This window comes from Bidens hawaiensis, unplaced genomic scaffold, assembly GCF_021521415.1.
Source record: "Bidens hawaiensis isolate Kalapana, Puna unplaced genomic scaffold, B.hawaiensis_p1.1 tig00024908_1, whole genome shotgun sequence".
Lineage (NCBI taxonomy): Eukaryota > Viridiplantae > Streptophyta > Magnoliopsida > Asterales > Asteraceae > Bidens > Bidens hawaiensis.
Window position 1 is genome coordinate 4,430 of NW_027493955.1, and position 22,478 is coordinate 26,907.

The following is a 22,478-nucleotide window of genomic DNA, read 5'->3' on the forward strand; positions in this document are numbered from 1 at the left end:
GCCCGCTGCTCTATCCTTTTGTTTCTACCCGATCAGTCATCTGGCATCGAACTATTTGGAAGAGCTTTCCGGGGGTTGTATCCTTGACCATATTGAACCCTTCTCTTCCTTTTTTGACTGAGCGTTCCGCGGCTCGGTTCTCGTGTGTTGTTAGGGTGCCTCTCGCCCTAGCAACTTTTCTGTAGCTGCGAAGACCTTAGCCGCGGACATGATCGCGTCCCAGGTCTGGGGCATTCCGTCCCGGCCTGTCAAACATCTGACCATCTCAGGACTTCTTGCGTTTACCCGGAACGCTCCCCGTAACATGTCTTCACTGATTCCACCAATATTCAAGCTCTCGTTGTTGAACCTGGTGATGAAGTTTTCAAGTGATTCGTTATCTCGTCGGATAACACTCAGGATTTCCGACGCATCTTTGGTGTGTGTTTACGTTGCTGACTGAAATACTGCGAGAACTTTGCTACCAGATCGTCCTAGCTGCAAATTGGACCGTCCGGTAGTTTTCCAAACCATTCTCTGGCTGCTCCTGTTAGTGTCAATGCGAACATATGACACTAATAGGGCATAGTCCATCAGCTTACTCCCCCAACCGCTGTAAAGTTCAACAGGTGATCCCTTGGATCAGTCATCCCATTGTATTTTTCCCGAATTGCTCGAGACCTTTATGTTAGTTGGGAAAGGAGCGGTTGCTATCCACGGAATGAATTTCGATTTTTCCGCGAATGCAGCGGGACGGTATGGCTTGGTGAAATCTTCTTCCGCATCGCTAAAGTATTCAACATGCTTGACTAACGGCTTGGGACGACTGGATGTTTCCCTACCATAGTCCCAACTACCGTCTGTAACATCCAACTTTTGATAAATAATAAATAACGGAAAGTTTTGTTGTTAACTGTGTGTTGTTAAATTAGTCATGTGTTAAGTGTTTGGATAATGATTGGGTTTGGTAAAGGAGGTGGGTGGTGGTGTCCATAGCCCTCTATATAAGGCCATCCCCCCATCCTTTCACCATTTTCTTCCCACAACACACACACACACACTCCCTAGAACACACACATACTCTCTCTCAAGACCCGAATCCGAATCCGGGCTAAAGTAAGGAAGATCTTGGCGTTCAAGTGTCTTCAAACAACAAGAACACGTCCAGATCGTCGAGTTGTCTAGATCCGAACCGAACCCGAAGCCAAAGGTGAGTTTTGGCCAACAAGGTTAAGTTTTGTAGGTGATTTCAACATTGAAATCGATATCTTAGTAGATCGGGTTGTAAGAAGTAAGAAAAACATAAACTTGGTAAGTTATAACCACACGGGTATACAAAGTTGGCACAACCCAAAACCCATAAAAAGAGTAGAATCGGGTCCTAAGGAGGAAACAAGGAGAAAAATGGCTTTAAAATGGTAAAAACGACGAAAGGCAGGAATTTCGCATCGCACAGCCATGCGAAGCGAAACCAATAATTTCGCATTGCACAGCCATGCGAAGCGAAACAAGGTTAAGTTTTGTAGGTGATTTCAACATGCAAATCGAAATTCCATGCGAAGCAAAATTTCATGAAATTCATTTCCTGATGCATTTTTGTTAAAGGACCGTTAGTGAAAATAAAATTTTTCCGAGCTGCCAGGGGCTCTGCCCCTTGGACCTTGCTAGGGGCTCTGCCCTTCTAATACCTGGACAAGAATAGTAAGAGTCAGGGTGGCAGGCCCTTCTAATACCTGGGCAAGAATAGAGTGGCCGACTCTACGATATCGGTGCAAGAAGTCGGGTGGCAGACCCTTATAATATCTGTGCAAGAATGTATGTATAGTTGTATGTTTGTAAGAATGTGTAAGAATAATGTAAGAGTAGTACAAATGATATTTGTATGTGAATGAAGGAATGTGTAAGAATAATCCTGTAAACTGTTAAACTAAAACTTACTCAGCGTAGCTGACCTTTAGTATGCATGCAGGCAAATAGGCTGAGGCAGCTGGCGTGAGGAGGGACACATGGCAGAGACTGGAGAGACTGGCATCTTGGAATAGAAGTGTTATGAATTATGATGTTATGTTAAGACAATTCAACTTTGTTTGAGACAAGAATTGTTGTTTTTGTAATATGATGGTGAATGTTTAATTATTCTGCGAAAGTTTTAATTAACTCTGATTTTAAAACTGTGTTTATGAGTAAATCCAACGCCAAAGTAGGGTTACCGGGAGCGGGGCCTTACACCATCACTCGCGTAATCTTCCTCCTGAAACGTTTCTTTCTGTCGAGTATCCCGTGGAGTTCTGTGGGATAGAGTACGATGTGTGTGATAACTTCTTTCGCGACTCTTAGCCAATGAACGACCAAATGATCGAGAGTTGTCTTCCAACTCTAGATCCTGAGTGCGTCGTACTGGTGGCGGAGATGAAGATGGCGAGTCGTATGTCAGCGTCCTGGCTTGGACATGATCTCGCCTCACTCTTCGCTCATACTCCTATTTTAGCCGATGTTTCTCTTGTTGGTACCACTCTTCTGGGGTGAGAATGCTTTTACCAGATCTGGCCTTGTAAGTTCTCGTTTCGTCCCCGTCAAATCTGGAAAATTCTCCGGCTCCGTCTTCCAGAGCCGGAGTTTGAATGGTCCGTTGGATCTCAGTGACTTTGTGCATCAAGAACTCTCTGGCTCGGTCTTCCCGGACCGGGGTTCTGGTGTTTCTGCGAGGTGCAAAGTCTTCAAACCTTGGAACTTCTCCGGTCCTATTCTCGATGACCGAAGTTCTGGTGCCCCGGCGAGGTTCCTCCGACACCTGTCCTTCTTGGACTGATTCGTCCAGAATTTCAGTACGACGGGGCCTTGCCGAAGCAGCAGATGGCTATTGGTTCTGGGTCATCGTCAAATCGCTGTGAATCGAAAAAACCGTAAAAAACCATGTGTCTAGCTGTCCCACAAATGGCGCCAATGAAGAAACACTAGAATCGAACTGGATAGTCCGACCGGGTATTTCCCCCAGATGAGATTATACTGAAGTGATGAGAACATATCCAAGCTGATGCCTGCAAAATAGAACACCGTTGAGTCTCGTTACGGGAAGGGCGGAGTGGGGGGTCTTCCCGTAACCACCCTCCGGCGTGAGAATAAGTATCGTACTTTGATCGGAATAAAGTAAGACACGATATGTAATTGCTTAAGGCTTGAGAGTGTGAATGAATACCTTGAAGAGATGATCTTCGTATTTATAGCCGAAGGAGGAGGGAAGGTGATTGGTGGAGTTGTCACTATCGAGTTATTCCTTCTCTGCCTGAATGGACACGTGTCGGGCCTTTGTTGGATGTGACAGCCTAGACCCGTTTATGGTGTAGCCATTATCTGTGCACGTTGTGGGATGGCCATTACGTGTCCAGGTGTCTTCTTTCCATTGGCCGATGTCGCTATCAGGAGGTTTTGAGGGAATCTTCTGGAAATAGTTTGTTACAACTACTCTTCCATATCACATGGGGATCATACGTGTGATGAGTCTCTTGAGTTGCTTGTGGATTCCTTCCGCGGATGTTTGCGTGACCATCCGCGGATTATGACGGATCTCCACAGTGTCTTGGGTTGCGAATGGCTTTACCAATCCACGTATTCCTTGCGCGGATGTCTTTTGGCGATTCGCGCGTTGGGTAATAAATCCGTGGGTGGCGGATGTCTTTTGACGATCCGCGAGTCGGATAAGGGGTCCGTGGGTAGCTTTGCTACCCTCCCTCTATAGATATTGAATAAGAGGTAATGGGTTGCTATCCATTTAGTGATGGAAAATTTTAAAAACATTAGTATCTAGCAAAATATGAAGAAAAATGTTTTATGATAGTTACAAAAACTGAAATCTGATAATAAATATCTATTGGGTAAATGTATATCAACAATAAGCTCAAAACCTTAAAAAGAAAGCCTTTTCAACCACTATAAAAGCTATTTAAAAGGAAAAAAAAAACACATGGCTAAAACAAATAGCATTAAGATGTAAAAGTTATAACTAAAATCAAAGCATTATATAGTGAGTGAATAACAAAAGGGGTTATTAATGTGCCAGTCCAACAATAAGAGCATCCAAGAACAACCCCAATAACAAATAGTTGTAAAAAACTATCAACAGATAAATGAGTTGCACTAAAAACAATAGAACTTATCACAACTGCATTCTCCCATTTCATTGTTGAAGCAAGACAACTCAACAAAAAGCCTCTATAAACGGTTTCTTCAAGAAACGGAGTTATGAGGCAATAAACAAGGGTGGACCCCGTTACTGAAAGAGGCCCGCCCGAGAGGATCTCCTTCAAAATTGGGTTGTTAACGTCCTACATCATCACAGAAAATATTAACTTTAACTGAAAACTGAATGAATTGAAATTCCTAAACGAATAGATTTTCTTGTTCATGTTCACTTGTTAAGAAAATGAGCATGGTCATGTTCGTTAGTTAAATTTCTAAACGAATGGTTCACGAAATAAATGAGCATCATGGAATAATAATTGGATTAAACGTAAATATCAGAATTAAAAACTAAACTACCATCATTACATATTTACATCCAACATTTCAAAAAACTGATCTAAAAAAAGAGTTACGAAATATGAAAATTAAATTGATTTTAAATTAATATTAGCAATAGATAAACTTGAATTAATATTCAAACCAACGAATATATATGAACAATTATAAACAAATGTAAATGAATAGACATAAACGAGCGAATGCGAATGAACGGTACACGTGTTCATGTTATTCGTTCAATTAAATGAACAAAAATGTGTGTTCACGTTCGTTCGTTCAATTAAATGAAAAAAAAATGTGTGTTCATGTCCGTTCGTTTACTAATTGAACGAATATAAACAAACTTATTGTTGAACGATTCAAGAACGGTTCCCTGAACGTTCATTTCAGTTTGTTTACAGGCCTAATCATGTACGCAAGGCATAAGTTATGTATACAATATTCTTAATAGTCTTTCACATATCCAAAATTTAGATGCAAACAAAGCCACAAAATCTGCCCATTTACAAGAAGTGATCACTATTGCACACTCTTTTAAACTAAGTTGTTAGGACATTAACCTTAGGCCCGACTAGCTTGTCAGCTATAAACGAGGTAGAGAAGACCAATGCAAGAAGAAAACCGAGACCAATTACAGACGCCAGCAGCCAATTCCGTTCCTTGGACAACAGTCTTGTTTCAAACAAGCTAACAACGTTAAGACGGTTGTCGGTGAATTTCAGCAGTGAAAGGAATGCAACGAGCTCTAAAGTTTGTATTAGAAGCAATGAAAACGCCTGTTAGGAAAAGAGGAAACATTATCAATAATCAACGGTTAAAGCCTTTAACTTAAAGGTTTTAAAGCAAAGACAAGTTTCACATATTTACACAAATGATCAAATGAATGACCTGAGTGTTGGGATCAAGCACAGTTTGATGCAGCAGTTGTGCGACAACAGACAGGCCTCCAAAGCTAAGAGGAATGTGGAAAGTAAATATGTAAAAAGCCAGAGTGCTCCATGTGCTTCCAGTGTCGCATTGGATGTCTGTTTCGAGGATCGAAAAATCCTGCCACAACTTATAATTAGGTATTGAATCTGTATGCACAACAATTTGTCTGAATTTTTGAAACTCTCTTGTACTGAATTTGTTGGGCCCAAATGCCCAAGAACTATATATTTCCCCTAAAAATCCACCGAAAAGCATGATTTCATCTCGGGTTAACATTAGAAATAAATATACATAGATAGTTTTATGATTTTTATTCTATTATAATGAACATGGTTAATAATATATATATATATTGTCGTAAAGCTTTAAATAAAGAGAAAGTGTAAATTGGGAATTAGGGTCTATCTAATTAGATTGAAAATGAAAATGAACCTGAGATGACTTGCAGCAGCAAAGCTTAAGCTTGTATGAAGTGGAAGTGGAGTTTAGAATTTGATTGGATGGAATAAACAACAGAGGAGGAGGAGGAGGAGACCTAATTCTAATTGTAAGATTACTGAGAGATGTTGTTAGTGTTAGTGGAAGACGAACCACCGTTGCCGTTGTCATCATCTCCTAAACCAACCTTCTTTGGCTGTCTAAAACTTTCAACTTTTCTTTTCTTTCTTTTTTTTTTATCTTCATATTTCTTATCTATTTTATAATATCTATATAATAATATATATAAACGAAAACAAAAAAATCCTATGTGTCGCGATGTGGTTGCTAAGCCACCAAATTTCTTGATTTTTAAATGGAGGTCTCTCATTGATTTGGCCTAAATTCATGAGTATGGGTCACCAAAACCAGATAGCTCTTAAATGAGTTATAACATCTCATTAAATTAAAAATTAATCTTATCAATTATTTGATATGAAAATCCAACAAAATAGGAATATACTAAAATTTAATATCCAATTTAAAAAGATAAAGATATTATTTACAATTAATAAACAATTTTATAGTAAAAAACATAAGCGGGTCATAGGTAACCAAATCCAGATAGCTTTTAAACGGGTTATAGCATATCATTTATTTATGAAACCCTTTCATCATCAAACCCTAAGTATATTATTAACTTTCTTACAATAAAGAAAATTAAAATCCAAAAAATAAATATTAAAAACCAAAAAATGTAAAACAGCCATTTTCTCTCAAGCCATCAAATTACTTTATTTGTAAATGAAGGCTTCTCACGCATTTGACTCAAATTCACGGGTAAAGATCTCACCAAACCTAGATAGCTTTTAAACAGGTTATAACATCTCATTATATTAAAAAATAATCTCATCAAATATTTGATATGAAAATCCTATAAAATAGGAATATACTAAAAATTAATATCCTATTTTATTTTAAAAAAAAAGATATTTTTTATAATTAAGAAACAATTTTGTTATAAAGAAAATAAATGGGTAATAGGTATCACCAAACCCAGATAGCTTTTAAACCGGATTATAACATATCATTTATTTGTGAAACAATTTCATCATCAAACCTCAAGTATATTAATTATTAACTTTCTTACAATAAATAAAATTAAAATCCAAAATATACATATATAAATATTGAAAACGAATAATGTAAAACAACCCCCGTAATACGGGGGACAAAATCTAGTTATGATATAAACAACAATCACTTCAAACTTCAAATCATCAAACTAGGGCCGTCCTTTTTTAACCCGATATACTAACACACCTGTTTAACCAACCCCCGAACCTGAGGTCCCTTAATCGGCTCGCTGAATGGATTAAGGTTCCTTCACTTGTTGTTTTCTCGGTAAAGGATATCTTAGAGCTTCATTTGAACGTGGACTTAACGGGCCGGATGAAGGAGGTGAGCCATGGATTAACAATTATTATGTGTTGCTTGATTTGGAAGGCCAGAAACGAAAAGATTTTTGAAGGAAAGAAGACAGAGACCAAAAGAATCGTGGGCAATATTAAGTTTATGGCCTTTCTTTGGTTTTGTAATAGATCGAAATGTAAATCATTGGCTTGGTCCAACTAGTTGTATTTTAATATACTCTAATTTTTTGGTTTTTCGTTAGTCCCTTTTGTTGGTTCTCTACCGGCTTGTGGCGGGTTCCGTTGGCTTTAGCCTTGTTTATACACGTATAAAGTATAAAGCTAGTCTAGCGCTTCAAATGGGTTATTAATTAATTAGTTTAGGTTATTTATAATTTCTAGTTTAGATTTAATTTCAATATTTAGTCATAATTTGTGTTTGGTTGCGTGGGTTTATTTACTAACTCTAAGGTACTATTATGTTTCGGAAATGATTCAGAGTCATTATTCATTTATATATAGAATATACTACACGGATGCCCGCGCGATGCGACGGGGAACGAAAGTTCTAATAATCATATAACAAGTATGGATGTTCAAGGTTCGTTTGAAAACTTGAAAATGTTTAAACCAATCATCACTTTTGGTTAGCTGGTTTCTGAATGTTCAAACCATAGCAAACGGTTTGGTTTATGCTTCATACTAAAAATCGGCCATATAAAACCGGACCGGTCGATTAACTTATTATTAAAATTCAATGTGTGAAACCAAATCATTAGTAACGATTCAGTTTGAATTTTCAACTGTTTAGTTTCGGTTTTCAATGAAAAAAATATGAACTGACGGTTTGGCTCATTGTTTAACTTAGAAACCGTTAAAACCGAAATATGAACACCACGTAACATGCTAATTTTAATTGGAATAAACTATAGCAATACCATACCTAAATTAAAGACAATAATATGCTCCTTTTTATGGTGTAATTTTTTTTTAAAAATATTAACATACGAAAAATTTACGGGCGCTGGAAAATCGTTGGTGGGAAGTTGGTTAATAATTAAATTTAAAAGAAATACATTGGTAAAGATGAAGGTCCAAAGTGGTAACTATTCTTTAAACTTACAAAAGTTAAGGGAGCAATGTTGTAACTATTTATATACAACTTTTTAATGGACAAGTTTGTTCTTATCTTACATGCTATATAAGTTGTAAATTACTTAAAAGGAGGTGTTTTAATTTGCTCAAAGACTCATCTATCTATACTAATAAATAAGTACTTCAAGATGCCACTTGTCATCTTCTTAGCCATTTTCACCAATTGTAACCCATTTTCATAAAATGGTATCTCATTCGGTTCAATCCGCTCCAATAGAAATAACCAGATCCAGTTTTTTATTATTTTTTTGTTTTCATCAACCCTAATTCCAGTTCCTCTCTCCTGCTAGCATATACGTCATCACCTACCTTAATTCCAGTTTGATTTTATCAAAATCAAAATCGGATCTGGTTCTTTGTGTGCCATCTCCATCGCCGTATTTTGCTGAAAAGCCACCGCCGTCGCCTCCTTCATCGCCACCGCCGTCGCCTCCTTCATCGCCACCGTCGTCGCCGCCTCTCTTCCGTAGCCACCTATTTTGTACGCGACATCGCCGTTGCCACCTACTCCTCTCTTCTGTAGTTCACTCTCTGTTAAAGGTATACTCCTATCACCTACTCCTCTCTCTTTTGTAGTTCACTCTCTGTTATTCTGCTGAACAGCCACCGCTTTCGCAACCTTCATCGCCACCGTCGTCGCCGCCTCTCTTCCATAGCCACCTATTTCGTACGCGCCATCGCCGTTGCCACCTACTCCTCTCTTCTGTAGTTCACTCTCTGTTAAAGGTATACTCCTATCTAGCCCTAATAGTAAGAACAATCTATATCTATATCTATTATTAAAGCAAGACTTTCTAGCATTTTCTTATTGGTTAATTTTATAATTTTCCAAAAATAACAAGCCTTTGCGTACATAATTGTTTTCTTTTAAATTTTGTAGAAATCAAATCGGATTTATTCCAATCATGAAGTTATGGTTTGAAAATTTACAATACTATATAAAAGCCTCTGCGTAAAACTTCTCTTCGACAGCATATGGGCTATTGTTTCTTTTTTCTTTTTTTTTGCTATGTTTGAAGGTCTTTGATCTTGGAGTCAGATTGAGGCAAGAAAATAGTGCTTGATTTTAATTTGATTTTTAAAAACAAGCTTCATTTTGGCTTTACTTTGGTAATTAGTAATGGCTTCATTTTGACTTTACAAAAATAAGTGTTTAAAATTTGAAACAGAAATTATAAAATAGGAAATGTCAAACCTTCGGATTATCTTTAATGTTTTAATAGGAAACAGGAAATGCTTAAAATATGTAATTCTAAAATTAAACGAAATTTTGTCTATTATAGGATGGTCAACAACTTTTTTTAATGAAAGATTAATTTTCGGCTATAATTAAATGGTCAACTTGTTATTAATATATCAATTAAAAAATAACTTTCAATATTAACTTACCTATAATTCTTCAATATAAAATTTATCTTAGTCGAATTACTTTCATATTGAAATTTACATTGAATTAATTATCACCATGAGACATCCTTTGGAACAAAAATTTCAAGTTCTTGGTTAGATTTGGGCTAATATTTGAATTCTTATCTTTTTTGTTAAGTTGTCTTATTTTTAAAAATTTTGTCATACACGAACATATGTATTTTGGTGACAAAATGAGTTAGTTTTAATATATCTGGAAATAAATCACAGTCATTTTGGGACGATAAAGCCAAACCGATGAAAAAATTACGCATGGGCACTATCGCTAAATTCATGGAATGATCTTATTGGTATTGGTTCCTATATCTAAACCAACTAGGGTTTTTGAATGACGTCTCTAATCGGGTAATCTTTTTGTTTCCTACTTTTTTCCAAGTGTAAGACTCGGATCGGGTAGTCTTTTTGTTTCCTATATTTTTTTTCCATGTGTAATGAATTATTACTATGTTCACTTTAATCAATAGTTTGGTATGTGGACTATTCTCATGACGGGTAATTGTGTCCAGTATTATATTTGGTTAGGTATATGGTGGATTGTCATCTAGGGGTGTTCATGCTTTGGCGTGATTGTTTTAACTTTTGGTTGGCCAGTTTGAAATTTTCAAACCATAGTGAACGGCTTGGTTTATAATATATAATGTAAACCGGTTATATAAAGTCTGTCCATAAACTTTGTTTGGTTTAACTTTTTAAATATTTACTATTTGCATTTTATTTTTTGTTAGTTTAAATACAAGTATAAAACTACCTGATGGTAGTTAAGTAAACTGTAAATGATACCTCAAGTTTTGTAACAAGCCAAAAAGATGCAAGGAATTACAACTTGCCAAAAACTTCTTAAGTTGCAGCGTTAATCGTTGGTCATATTGGTGACACAATAGATAAGCGCGGTATAATTGTAAAACTCAAAGCGGATGTCTAGCAAGAGTTTGAATATATATGAGAAACCCGTTTTTACTCATGGTTAACTATATGTTACTTTATCAAGAATGAAGAGTAGAGATTGTATTAATATTAAAATGGTTATTTTGGATAAGCAAGATAAAATTACAAACAAGATAACAAATATGGTTTATAAGGAAATATTTAGCAGTTTATGAATTTGTAATTTTTAAAGTTTTAAATTATGTTTCCAAACAATGTACTATGAATTTTCTTCTTCTTCTTTTTTTGTAAGTTTATGTTTTTAAGTACTTTGCTTACATACGAATATGAAGTGCAATTATATTAAATAATCCTCCCAATAAATATTAAATAAACTTTTGTCACCTAAACTATATCTTTAGTTGATGATTTCTATATTTTCACCCGTGTCGTACACGGGTCAATAACCTAGTGCATTATATATAGTATAGATAATTATTATTTTAGTACTCCAAAATATAGTATCACCAACTTTCGTGTGTAACATGCATTTGTCTATGACGCGATAATCCATGTAATTACCTAGTGTACGTAACGAGTATGTTTGTAGTTTTATTGACTTCTAAATGATGAATGATCATGTATGCATATTAAAATGCTCATGATAAATAACAAACCATTTTTATTAATGAGTTGTACGGATATTAACCTAAATTTTTGTCTATTGTCAGCACTTGAGCCGAAAAATAAGATTGTTTAATGACGAGCCCGAGCTCAAACTAGCTTCCGAGCCTAAACTAGCGTATTGTACGCGCTTGATTGGGTGGGTTCCAAAAAACACTTTTATTTTGCTTTTGAAATATTTTTATTAACGCGTTTAAGTATGATTTCAAAATCTAAATTACTATGTACTACAATAATAATCTAAATCTTCACGTAATCTATATCTTTTTATTATTATTATTATTAAGGAGTAGCGATGGACAAAAGAGTCATTTGATAATTAGAGCACGACGATACAAACGTTATTTCATAATTAGACAAAAAAAGTAATTTGTCATTTCTTCAAAATACACGTTCATGAAGCCTCACTTTTAGTCTAATTAGTATCGTATTCTTTATGACTTATCCTTTATATGGTCCACCAATTCATTCCATTAATAATAATTAATAATATATATTTACTATGGTTTACGGAAGACCATACTTTATGATCCACCAACTCAATTAATAATATGTATTTATTATAGTATTATTGTTTAGAGGCCTTCAGTATTATTAGTTTTAGCTAGAGTTTATTATAACTGCAATCTAATTCAATCAGCCATGAACATTTCCAGTCATGTCGGCCGAAGGAGTAGATGTGCAATCAAACCCTCCAATTAATGAGTAATTGAATACCCATGTTTGCAGTTGTATGTTTCATCACAAAAGCAGGTACTATAATTTTTAACTTCTCGTGTGGGACATGTCATGGACTTTGGAAAGCGATTGCGCTCTCGAAATATTCACTTTTGATAGCGATGAAGGTCGTGACATATTTTGGCATTTCAGTGCTCATATTCTTGGGCAGGTAATAATGTTAAACTTGAATATGATTTGTGGGAATTTGAATGCTCATTTTTAGTTTTAGTTCATTGCAGGCTCTAGAACAGAAATATGGATGCAAATTGTGTGTTGGACCATGTACTACTTCAATAGGAGAGGTATTATTTTTAGTCATCATCTATTTGATCATGTAAATCTGTTAATAAATTTGATGTCAAATTGTAATGAGAATGAAAAAAATATCCGAATGAATCTAAAAGAGACAGGGTCTTCCCCAAGAACCCTTCAGCGGTCGGGGGGAAAAAAGATCTGTTATTACAAGGATTTGAACACAAAACCTTTGTTTTCATATACCAACACTCTCTCTATTAATGTTCTGCTTGAATGTACTATAATTGTGGAATTTGTAGGTCATTTGTTGCCATGATCTACTTCAGTAGTTATTAGTTTATCATCAGGTGTTTGATATCAGATGTACGCTTGATGAGATTTAGGAATTATATTCATTACAAATTTATTTTAAACCCAACAACTGTAATTTTCAACTTCTTAAAAAATATAAAACACATGCTACTTTTTTTAGTTTTAGCCTTCTGATATAATATATTTATTCTAAAAGCGGAGTTTTTTCAAAAAGGCTTACCTTTTCTTAATATGGTTCCGGTATATCATTATTGGTTCATAAACTTATCATCTTCAAAAACTTGTATATTTAAATAATCACAAACCATATTTATTTCATTAAAAAAATGGTTTGGGTTGGGTTCGGTTGTGAATGCGAGTGAAAATTTGGGATGTCTAACAAACTATATAGCAGCCACTATACAAAAGGACAAAACTACCCCTGCATATGTAAATAACTATCTAACAACTGAGATAACTGGACTGCATGTTGGTTAATGGTGTTACTGTTTTTATTATAGTGTTACATTACCTGATGGGAGTATGCAGAAGGGTAAGAAGTGGGAAACAACCCCTTTTGATATAGCCTGGGAGTTGTCGAGTAGTTTAGCGTCTAATGCATTGATTGCTCATGTGGATGAAGTCCAATGGGACATGCCACGGCCTTTCGAAAGCGATTGCTTGCTTTTTTTTTTTTGTTTTTTTAATATCTTTCATTTTCCAATGCATACTGTGTCGGCATTTAAACACCCTTGGTTAAATTTGATGCTTTTGTGTTTCTTTACACTTCGTTGCATTTCTATATTATGATTAGACTTATTTCTTACTTATATTTACGCCGACATGTGCATTTGGATATATTGACTTTGAAGAGGCTATATATGCTTTGTAACCAACTCCTCTATAAAATAACTTGTTAACAATCGTGACTAGAGACTGCAATTTCAGCCATTCTACCTAGATGGTCCTTGATATCAAGATTCATTCTTTTCAATCATATGCATATACATACATTACACTTACATTTTGATTTCATTTGTTGCAGCAGCTGCTTGCTGTTGAACCCTGCCATCTAATAATTTTTATTATTATTTTTAACGCAGTCTGCCTTTCTCATAACTAGAAGCACAATAGTATAAAATTTTGTATATAAGACTCTATCTACTTATATGGGGCGAGGCTGCTAATTTACGGTCCATGCCAGAATGTCTTATATTTTTCATCATGTTGGTTTCACACTCATTATTGTCAACTAGAAGTGGCAATTTTAATTTACTTGTTGAAGGGCTCACGTTTTGGGTTGTATTTTATCTCAAACGGGTCAAATAAAAACGTTTGTTGTCAACTAGAATGGCACTTTCATTTACTTATAAACAGGCTCATGATTTGGGCTGTATTTGATCTCAAACGGGTCAAATAAAAAAGTTTAGTTCACAGGTTAAAAGTCGCCTAAAGTCCATTCCTATTACCAATAACATTAGCTAAAAATGTTATGGGTTTGATATAAGGGTGTAAACGAGCCAAGCGAAGCCCGAGGTTGAATCATTTCGAGCTGTATTTCTAAACCTCAAGCTCAACTCATGAGTAGTTTTTCTACCTCAAGCTCATCTCATTTATATTTATTAATTAATTCATTTACATTCATAGTTATTTTTATATATATTTTATTATAGTTTTAGTATAATAACAAAATTTATATTATTTAGTTATTTTTATAATAATGTTCTATAAATAATAATTATAAAAATAGATACTCAGTATATTAAATAAAATTTTATATAAATAAGACTTGTTTAGGCTCACAAGCCAACTTAAGCTCGATAAGCGAAGCTCGGGCTCAGACTTGCTTATTAAGAATGTAATAAATATATAAATGATTGCATTTTTATTTTCATAGATGGCACATGACATGCATAGCATGTTGATGGGAGCAACCATTCTATCTCCTGGTGAAAGTTTCATGCCTGCATGTGGTGAAGATCCATAAGCTTTTCTTAATGATGTTCTCACTCCAATATATGAGGTTGTTCAAAAGTTGAATAAAATTTATATAAATAAGACTTGTTTAGGCTCACAAGCCAAATCAAGCTCGATAATTGAAGCTCGGGCTCGGTTATTAAGCATGTAATAAACATATAAATGATGAACTCGAGTTCGGTTTGAAATCGGTCCAAAAAAGGAATGGGTTAGTGATTGTGAGTGCAGATCAAAAGTCAAAGGTGCTGACCAGAAACTTGTGTCATTTTGAGAGGCTTGATGTTTGGAACTATATTTTTGTGGGTTCGGTTTCTGGTTTGTTGCTTGATCTCGCAAGACATGGGTATCCGGTGGTTAATGTGGATGCATTTTTTTGACACGTTGAAGGAATGCAAATCGAGTAACTTAAGGAGGTAGAATATGGTTAAGGAGTTGGTGGTTAAAACAGCGTTGGAAATGAAGTATGATAGGTGGGTGTTGGATCACAACATGGTTCTGGTCAAAGCTGACTTTTTTGTTGACTCAGTCAAACTCGATTTCACCGTTGACTTTTACGTTGGGAAGAGACTTGGACTCTTGTTTGCCAGGAGTTCGGGGTCTGGGATCTAGAATGAATTTTTCAGTTTAGACCAACTAACATATATGTGTACTTTTAACAATTATTTGTTTTGGACTGGGATTGATTTTATATGGTTATGCCAAATAACAAAACTTAAATAATCATTTGTTTTGGAATTGGATTGGTTAAATATGGTTGTTCCAAATGACAAACTTAAATAATCATTGTTGTTATTTGGTTGGAATCGAATTTGGATTTTTAGAACCGAATAACCAATTCAATTTTGGAGTAAAAGCAAACCAAAAACACCAAATATCTAGCTACATATTTTCATTTTGTATGCATCCAGTTCTCAACAGGAAATTAGAATTGTTACAATGACAATTAATCAATAGGGCATTTTAGCAACCGGAGGTGAGTGTTTGTTTATAATCATCATAAACTGTTTATTGAATTTATTTATAAGGGATATGTATTGACTATAGTTGGTTTTTAATGAAAATTGATTTTTATTTATTTTATATTTATTTAATTAACTTTGTTAGGATGAACTTCATGTCGCCCCCGACTAGCAAATGCGAAAGCGTAAAACAGAAATATAACAGACAACTCTGGTATCAACAACATTGTTTATAAAAAAACATTACAAACTAATTTACATTACATTACATTGTTCTTTTTTGTTTACAATCTTGGTGATACAAATAAAACCAGTTTGTTACACTGTATCTCATTACTAATAACCTTGCGTCTATTCACACAGCATCAGCCACATTCGGTAACACATAGCACATCTTCATGTATTTTCCAATTTTGGCACACCTGAAAAGCATATTAAAACGGGTCAACTACAAGAGTTGGTGAGTTTCACGAGTTTCAAGAAATCAGTTATGCGTAATCACAAGTCATAGTTTGTATATACGCATGTGAGTATGTATGTATGTATGTATGTGTATGTGTGTGCTAAGATACAATGAAGCCTTGACTGTTCGTTCGTACTACGTGTAACACCCCGTAACCGCAGCGGAAACGTAAACGGGATGCAACAGACACATCTGATATCAACAGCATTGCTTATAAAGAAAACACCACTACATTAATTTACATCACATTACATTGTTCCGAGTTTAATTACCGTCTAGGCGATAGCACATAAGTTTTACCAACATTACATTAACATAATTAATACAAAATGAACACTAAGCTTCCACTAAAAGCACGCATCAACAAGCATGTAGCAATTATTCCAGCTTGGGAGTACCTAGAAAGCATGTAAAGAAAACGGGTCAACTACGAATAGTTGGTGAGTTTCACTAATTTAAACAACAGTGACAAATCATTATAATAATCATATATTAGCGATGTAATTATGCTGAGCCCACAAGTGAAACCTCTGACTATCACACACAACCCCCGAGGCATATCCCCCGCCCACGGAACTGCCCCAATCCGCTATGTCTAACATTACATAGCAAAATATATATCAACAACAAAATAGACATGTGCAACTGGCTGGGAAACATCAGCAAATCCATGCCGGACCAGTTGGGTTTGTCAGACCAATAGTACTATCCACACTCTACCGGCTTTAAGTTAATCACTCGTGTTCCGGGGCCTTAGAATGTTAGCAACTCAGACAATTACCATCTTAGTACATTTCCGTACGATTCCCGTACAATAAAATATATATAAATCCACGCAAATCCATGCGTTCAGTATGTACTTAAACATTTCAGGAGTAACATGCTTCCGCCCCGGGAAAATATTTAAAAACAGTTCAGAAAAAGGGGCTCGTGAAACTCACCTTAACGTAGCAAGCAGCACACAATACACAGCTACTAATCCGGATCTGTAATACGATCCCTAAATTCGTTACTTTATAAACACTATTAATATAACTGTAACCGTGTTAACCGGTACATCTGGGGACACTGTTAACCCAGTACTGTATCCGTTCTGGGGGCAATGTTAACCCAGAAACACTTCTCCGGACTCAGATTGTGATATCGTTTAGAGTTCACTAGTCAGATTTACTATTAGTCGTTTTTCCCGTTTTGCGTGCCTAGCACGGTTATCCATTCTTATGTTTCAAAAATGAGTTTGGTCACACACGACCCGAAAATAGTGGTTAATTGATAATTTAACTAAAGTTGTGAAATTAGGACTCGGTTTAGACGCCCCGATTGGCCGCGGGACCCGTTTCCGTGTTTAGCGTACCGGGAACTGTTAAAAATTACTCAAATTATCCGAATTATTTTCGGATGATTTATTTTTACTTGATTAACTCAATTATATGAAAATAGTTCTTTTTTAGGGTTTTTTATACACCAGTCAGCTCGCTTATGCGAACTTTACCGGTTTACGCGTTTTAAGCTTTAAAAGTTTGTTTTAGCACAAATAATTATCCGTTTAGTCTCGGATCTTGAAATTTTGCACAAATCACTTTTTGACAGTGGGGAATTTATAAAAATATTTCCAGAATTAATTTTTATATTTAACATTTAATTATCTATTTTTAAACACCATTTAAACACTAAATATGTCGTAAATACTAAACGATCTTAGAAAAATCCCAAATTTTTCCTGGATGACCCCTGCCATCTCCATAGTCCCCTGTAATTTTTCCAGAACCAAAATCCCTTTTTAAATGCCGTTTTTCACTAAAACCGAGCTAGAAAAACCTAGATATCGTTTAACCAAAAAGCCTACTTAGACTTCTCCAACGGAACTAAAATTTTGTGTGTGACTTATACATGTTATAAAAAGCTTATCTGCAATTTTCCAGAATTTTTCATGATATTTAACTATTTTTCACCATTTTTGGCCAAAACCGAGCATTAAATTCACCAAATATTCATCTTTTGTCCAAAAATTACCAACAATTCACAGAACTCGTATTTTCATATATCTAACACCTCTGTAAAATTTCATGACCTAACTCTACACGTATCACAATCTGTCCAAAATTCATAAACCATACGAAAACCGAACTACCTTGTGTTTCTAGCTTCAAATCGCAAGAATCTCGCTTTCTAGCCTTTGCTAGCAACTAGATACAACACCTACAAGCACAATAACACCACACCAAGCAAGTTACACCCACAATCAAGCCATTTCTTTCATGGTTTCGGTTATGATATAAAAACAACGATTTAACCGTAAAAATTCGTTTTTGGTTCGTTTAACTCCTTTCTTGGACCAAGATCCCTTGTATAACCCGTATACATCACTTGATCATGCAAGAATCGGTTCCATCTCGGGTTTTCACCCTTTTTCACTTGGAAACCTCCTTTTCTTGCAAGAACACTCAAGAAATAAACATAAACACGTACATAACACAATTTTACCTCGGTTTTTCTTGCTAGAATTCTCAGTTTTTGGATGAAATTATTGAGAGGATGAAGGGATTGTTGAATAAGTTGTTGTAAAAAAGAAAAATGGGATGGGGTAACACCCCTAAATCCCAATCGGACACTTGGAGGGTGGGGTGGGACCCACATCTCCATTTTAAGCCACACATTCGGATTCTCGTAATCCGGATAATGTTTTGGATAATCTGGTTCAGTTCGTTTTTCGGTTAAACGTTTAATTCGGCTTAAAACGAGGCTAAAACGGTCGTTTTTCGGCTTAAAAATGAAATTTATATAAAACCGATTTAAAAACTTAAACCATGACATTTATTAACTTAAAACATCATAGTATTAATAATTGTGCATCTTTTTCGACTTGATCGATCGTCTCTTGCTTGGTTTGGTATTACAGGTTTCGTTTAACGTACCGACGTACCATTAAATCGAAAATTCTTTTCTGTGCTTTAATTCACTTATCCCGAAGCTTTAATACTTCGTAAACATCACTAAATATTATATATTTCGTCTATAATACAATCCCCGATCGTTCAGGCTTCAATAACCGTTAATCGGTTAATCGTATTTCCAGTACGATTAACTGTATAATCGAGTATAATTCGTACTATGAATCATACATACTCGTATAAGCGCATCATAATTCACGTATTCATCATTAAATAACACATAAATAGTATATACCGGTTAGGGTATACCTGATTTTGCCGGAATCGTTACATTCTCCCCCCGTAAAAGAAATTTCGTCCTCAAAATTTTTACGCGACGATTACTTCTTTTTGAGGAAATAGATGGGGGTATTTCTTCCGGAATTTGTCCTTTCTCTCCCATGTATATTCTGGGCCTCGTTGCGAATTCCATCTAACTTTGACCAACGAAATCTTGTTGTGTCTAAGTTGTTTGATTTTTCCGTCTACTATTTCTACGGGTTCTTCTACGAAATTGAGTTTATCATTTACTTGGACACCCTCTAAAGGTAACACCGATGTCTCATCCGCCAGACATCATTTCAAGTTCGATACGTGAAACACGTTGTGAACTGCACTCAGTTCATCGGGTAGCTCTAATCGGTACGCTACGGGACCGATTTTTGCAGTAATATTGAAGGGTCCAATATATCTCGAGACTAACTTCCCCGCCTTTCCAAATCTGACTACACCCTTCCAAGGTGATACTTTCAAATACACTTTATCACCTTTCTCAAATGACAACGGTTTTCTACGGGTATCGGCATAACTCTTCTGCCGATCCCGCGCGGCCTTCAGATTGTTCCTAATTTCAAGGATTTTTCTGGTCGTTTCCTGGACCAGGTCTGATCTAATAACCTGAGTGTCGCCCACTTCAGTCCAGCAGAGTGGTGATCGGCACTTCCGACCATACAATGCTTCGTAAGGCGCTGCCTTTATACTGCTATGGTAACTGTTATTATAGGAAAATTCAACGAGTGGGAGGTGTTGATCCCAATTTCCCTTAAAATCCAGTACGCATGCACGAAGCAAATCCTCCAGGGTTTGGATGGTCCTCTCAGACTGACCATCGGTCTGAGGGTGGTAAGCTGTGCTTAGATCAATACGCGTTCCCAGCGCTTCTTGCACAGCTTGCCAAAGATTGGAGGTGAAATGGCTATCCCGATCGGAGATGATCGAGATGGGTATCCCATGACGAGACACAATTTCATTTATATAAATCTGCGCAAGTCTCTCAGTGTTATAATTATTTCTAATCGGAATAAAATGTGCCGATTTGGTTAATCGATCCACGATTACCCAAATTGCATCATGTCCTAGGGACGTTTTAGGAAGATGTGTCACAAAATCCATCGTGATTTGCTCCCACTTCCATTCGGGAATTTCTGGTTGTTGTAACATTCCCGAGGGTTTCTGGTGCTCTGCCTTAACTCTCGCACAAGTCGTACATTTACCGACATACGTTGCGATATCCTTTTTCATACCCGGCCACCAGTAGAACTCCTTCACATCCTTGTACATCTTATCCGATCCCGGATGCATGGAATATTTCGATCTATGCGCTTCGTCCATGATTAATTCACGAAGGTCATGGAGGGTCGGGATCCAAGCCCGATTTTTGAAATAGAGAATTTCGTCCACGCGCTGTTCGAAATTCTTCTCATTACCGTAAAGTCCCTCCTTTTCCAAGTGTTCCTCTTTCAACGCCTCACGTTGAGCGACTCGAATCAGGTCCGAAAGGTTTGACTGGACTATCATCCCCAGCGCTCGCACTCGCAATGGCTTAACCCGATCTTTCCTACTCAAGGCATCGGCTACAACGTTAGCCTTGCCAGGGTGATAACGGATGTCACAGTCATAGTCGCTCAACAACTCGACCCATCTTCGTTGTCTCATATTCAGTTCTTTCTGATCGAATATGTGTTGCAAACTTTTATGATCGGTGAAGATGGTGCACTTCGTACCGTAGAGATAATGTCTCCAGATTTTAAGTGCGAAGATAACCGCTCCCAGTTCTAAGTCATGAGTAGTGTAATTCTTCTCATGTACTTTTAACTGTCGGGAAGCATAGGCTATAACCTTATTAATCTGCATCAGCACGCATCCTAACCCTCTACGAGATGCGTCACAATACGCGACAAAGCCATCGTCTCCATCGGGGAGACTTAAAATCGGCGCTTGGCACAATTTTTGCTTTAACGTTTGATACGCCGTTTCCTGCTCTTCTCCCCATTCATACTTTCGATCCTTTTGAGTCAGGAGAGTTAAAGGTTGCGCGATGCTGGAAAAGTTTTCTATAAATCGACGATAATATCCGGCTAAGCCTAAGAATTGGCGGATTTCCTTTGGCGTTTTAGGCGCTTGCCAATTCTTAATTGCTTCGATCTTACTCGGATCAACGTGTATTCCTTGATGGTTTACAACGTGACCGAGGAATTGCACTTCTTGTAACCAGAAGTTACACTTGGAGAATTTTGCATACAACTTCTCCTGATTAAGAAGCTCTAAAATTATTCTCAAGTGTTGCTCGTGCTCTTCTTTACTTTTCGAGTAAATCAGAATATCGTCAATAAACACGATGACGAATTTGTCGAGATAAGGTTTACAGACTCGATTCATGAGGTCCATGAACACTGCCGGCGCATTTGTTAGCCTGAAAGGCATAACTAAGAACTCATAATGGCCGTAGCGAGTCCGGAATGCGGTTTTTGGGATATCTTCTTCCTGAATTCTAACCTGATGGTAACCCGATCTAAGATCGATCTTTGAGAAATAGCTCGCACCTTGCAGCTGGTCAAACAGGTCATCAATTCGGGGAAGAGGGTACCTATTTTTGATTGTTAACTTGTTCAGCTCCCTGTAATCAATGCACATTCTAAGGCTCCCGTCCTTCTTTTTCACGAATAATACAGGTGCACCCCACGAGGAATAACTAGGATGTATAAATCCTTTATCCAACAATTCTTGCAACTGATTGGACAATTCTTGCATCTCGGACGGTGCAAGTCGGTAGGGCGCTTTAGCAACAGGGCCATCTTGAGGTAATAAATCGATTCTGAATTCGACCTGTCGGGTTGGCGGTAATCCAGGAAGTTCTTCTGGGAAAACTTGTGGAAACTCGGGTATCACCGGGATATCATCCACCCGTTTCTCATCAGAATCTGTGGCCGTCAAGCTTGCTAGATACGCCACGCATCCCTGGCGTATATATTTTAACACCTTGAGGTGGGATATAAAGGGTATCATTGTGCCCGACTTCTCTCCTTGCACTAACACCTCTTCGTCATCCGACACCCGGATCTTGACGATTTTCTTTTCACAGTTTATTTCTACTTTGTTGCGTGCCAACCAATCCATTCCCACTATCACATCAAAACTACCTAATTCTACCGGTAATAAGTCAATCAGGAAAGTTTGATCGTTCAGAATAAAAGGGCAATTCCGAACTATCTGATTA

The 22,478-nt window shown here is 36.6% G+C and overlaps 1 protein-coding gene across 1 annotated transcript; it reads right to left on the bottom strand.

The window, feature by feature from the left end:
• Positions 1-3,945: 3,945 nt before the first annotated feature.
• On the bottom strand, positions 3,946-5,682 carry LOC143570373 (uncharacterized). The gene is made up of 3 exons (XM_077056040.1): positions 5,386-5,682; positions 5,058-5,273; positions 3,946-4,301 (listed from the first exon to the last, which is right to left on the bottom strand). Exons 1-3 carry the CDS (start codon positions 5,680-5,682, stop codon positions 3,960-3,962), a joined length of 855 nt encoding a protein of 284 aa, XP_076912155.1. The 3' UTR covers positions 3,946-3,959.
• Between the last annotated feature and the right edge of the window lie 16,796 nt (positions 5,683-22,478).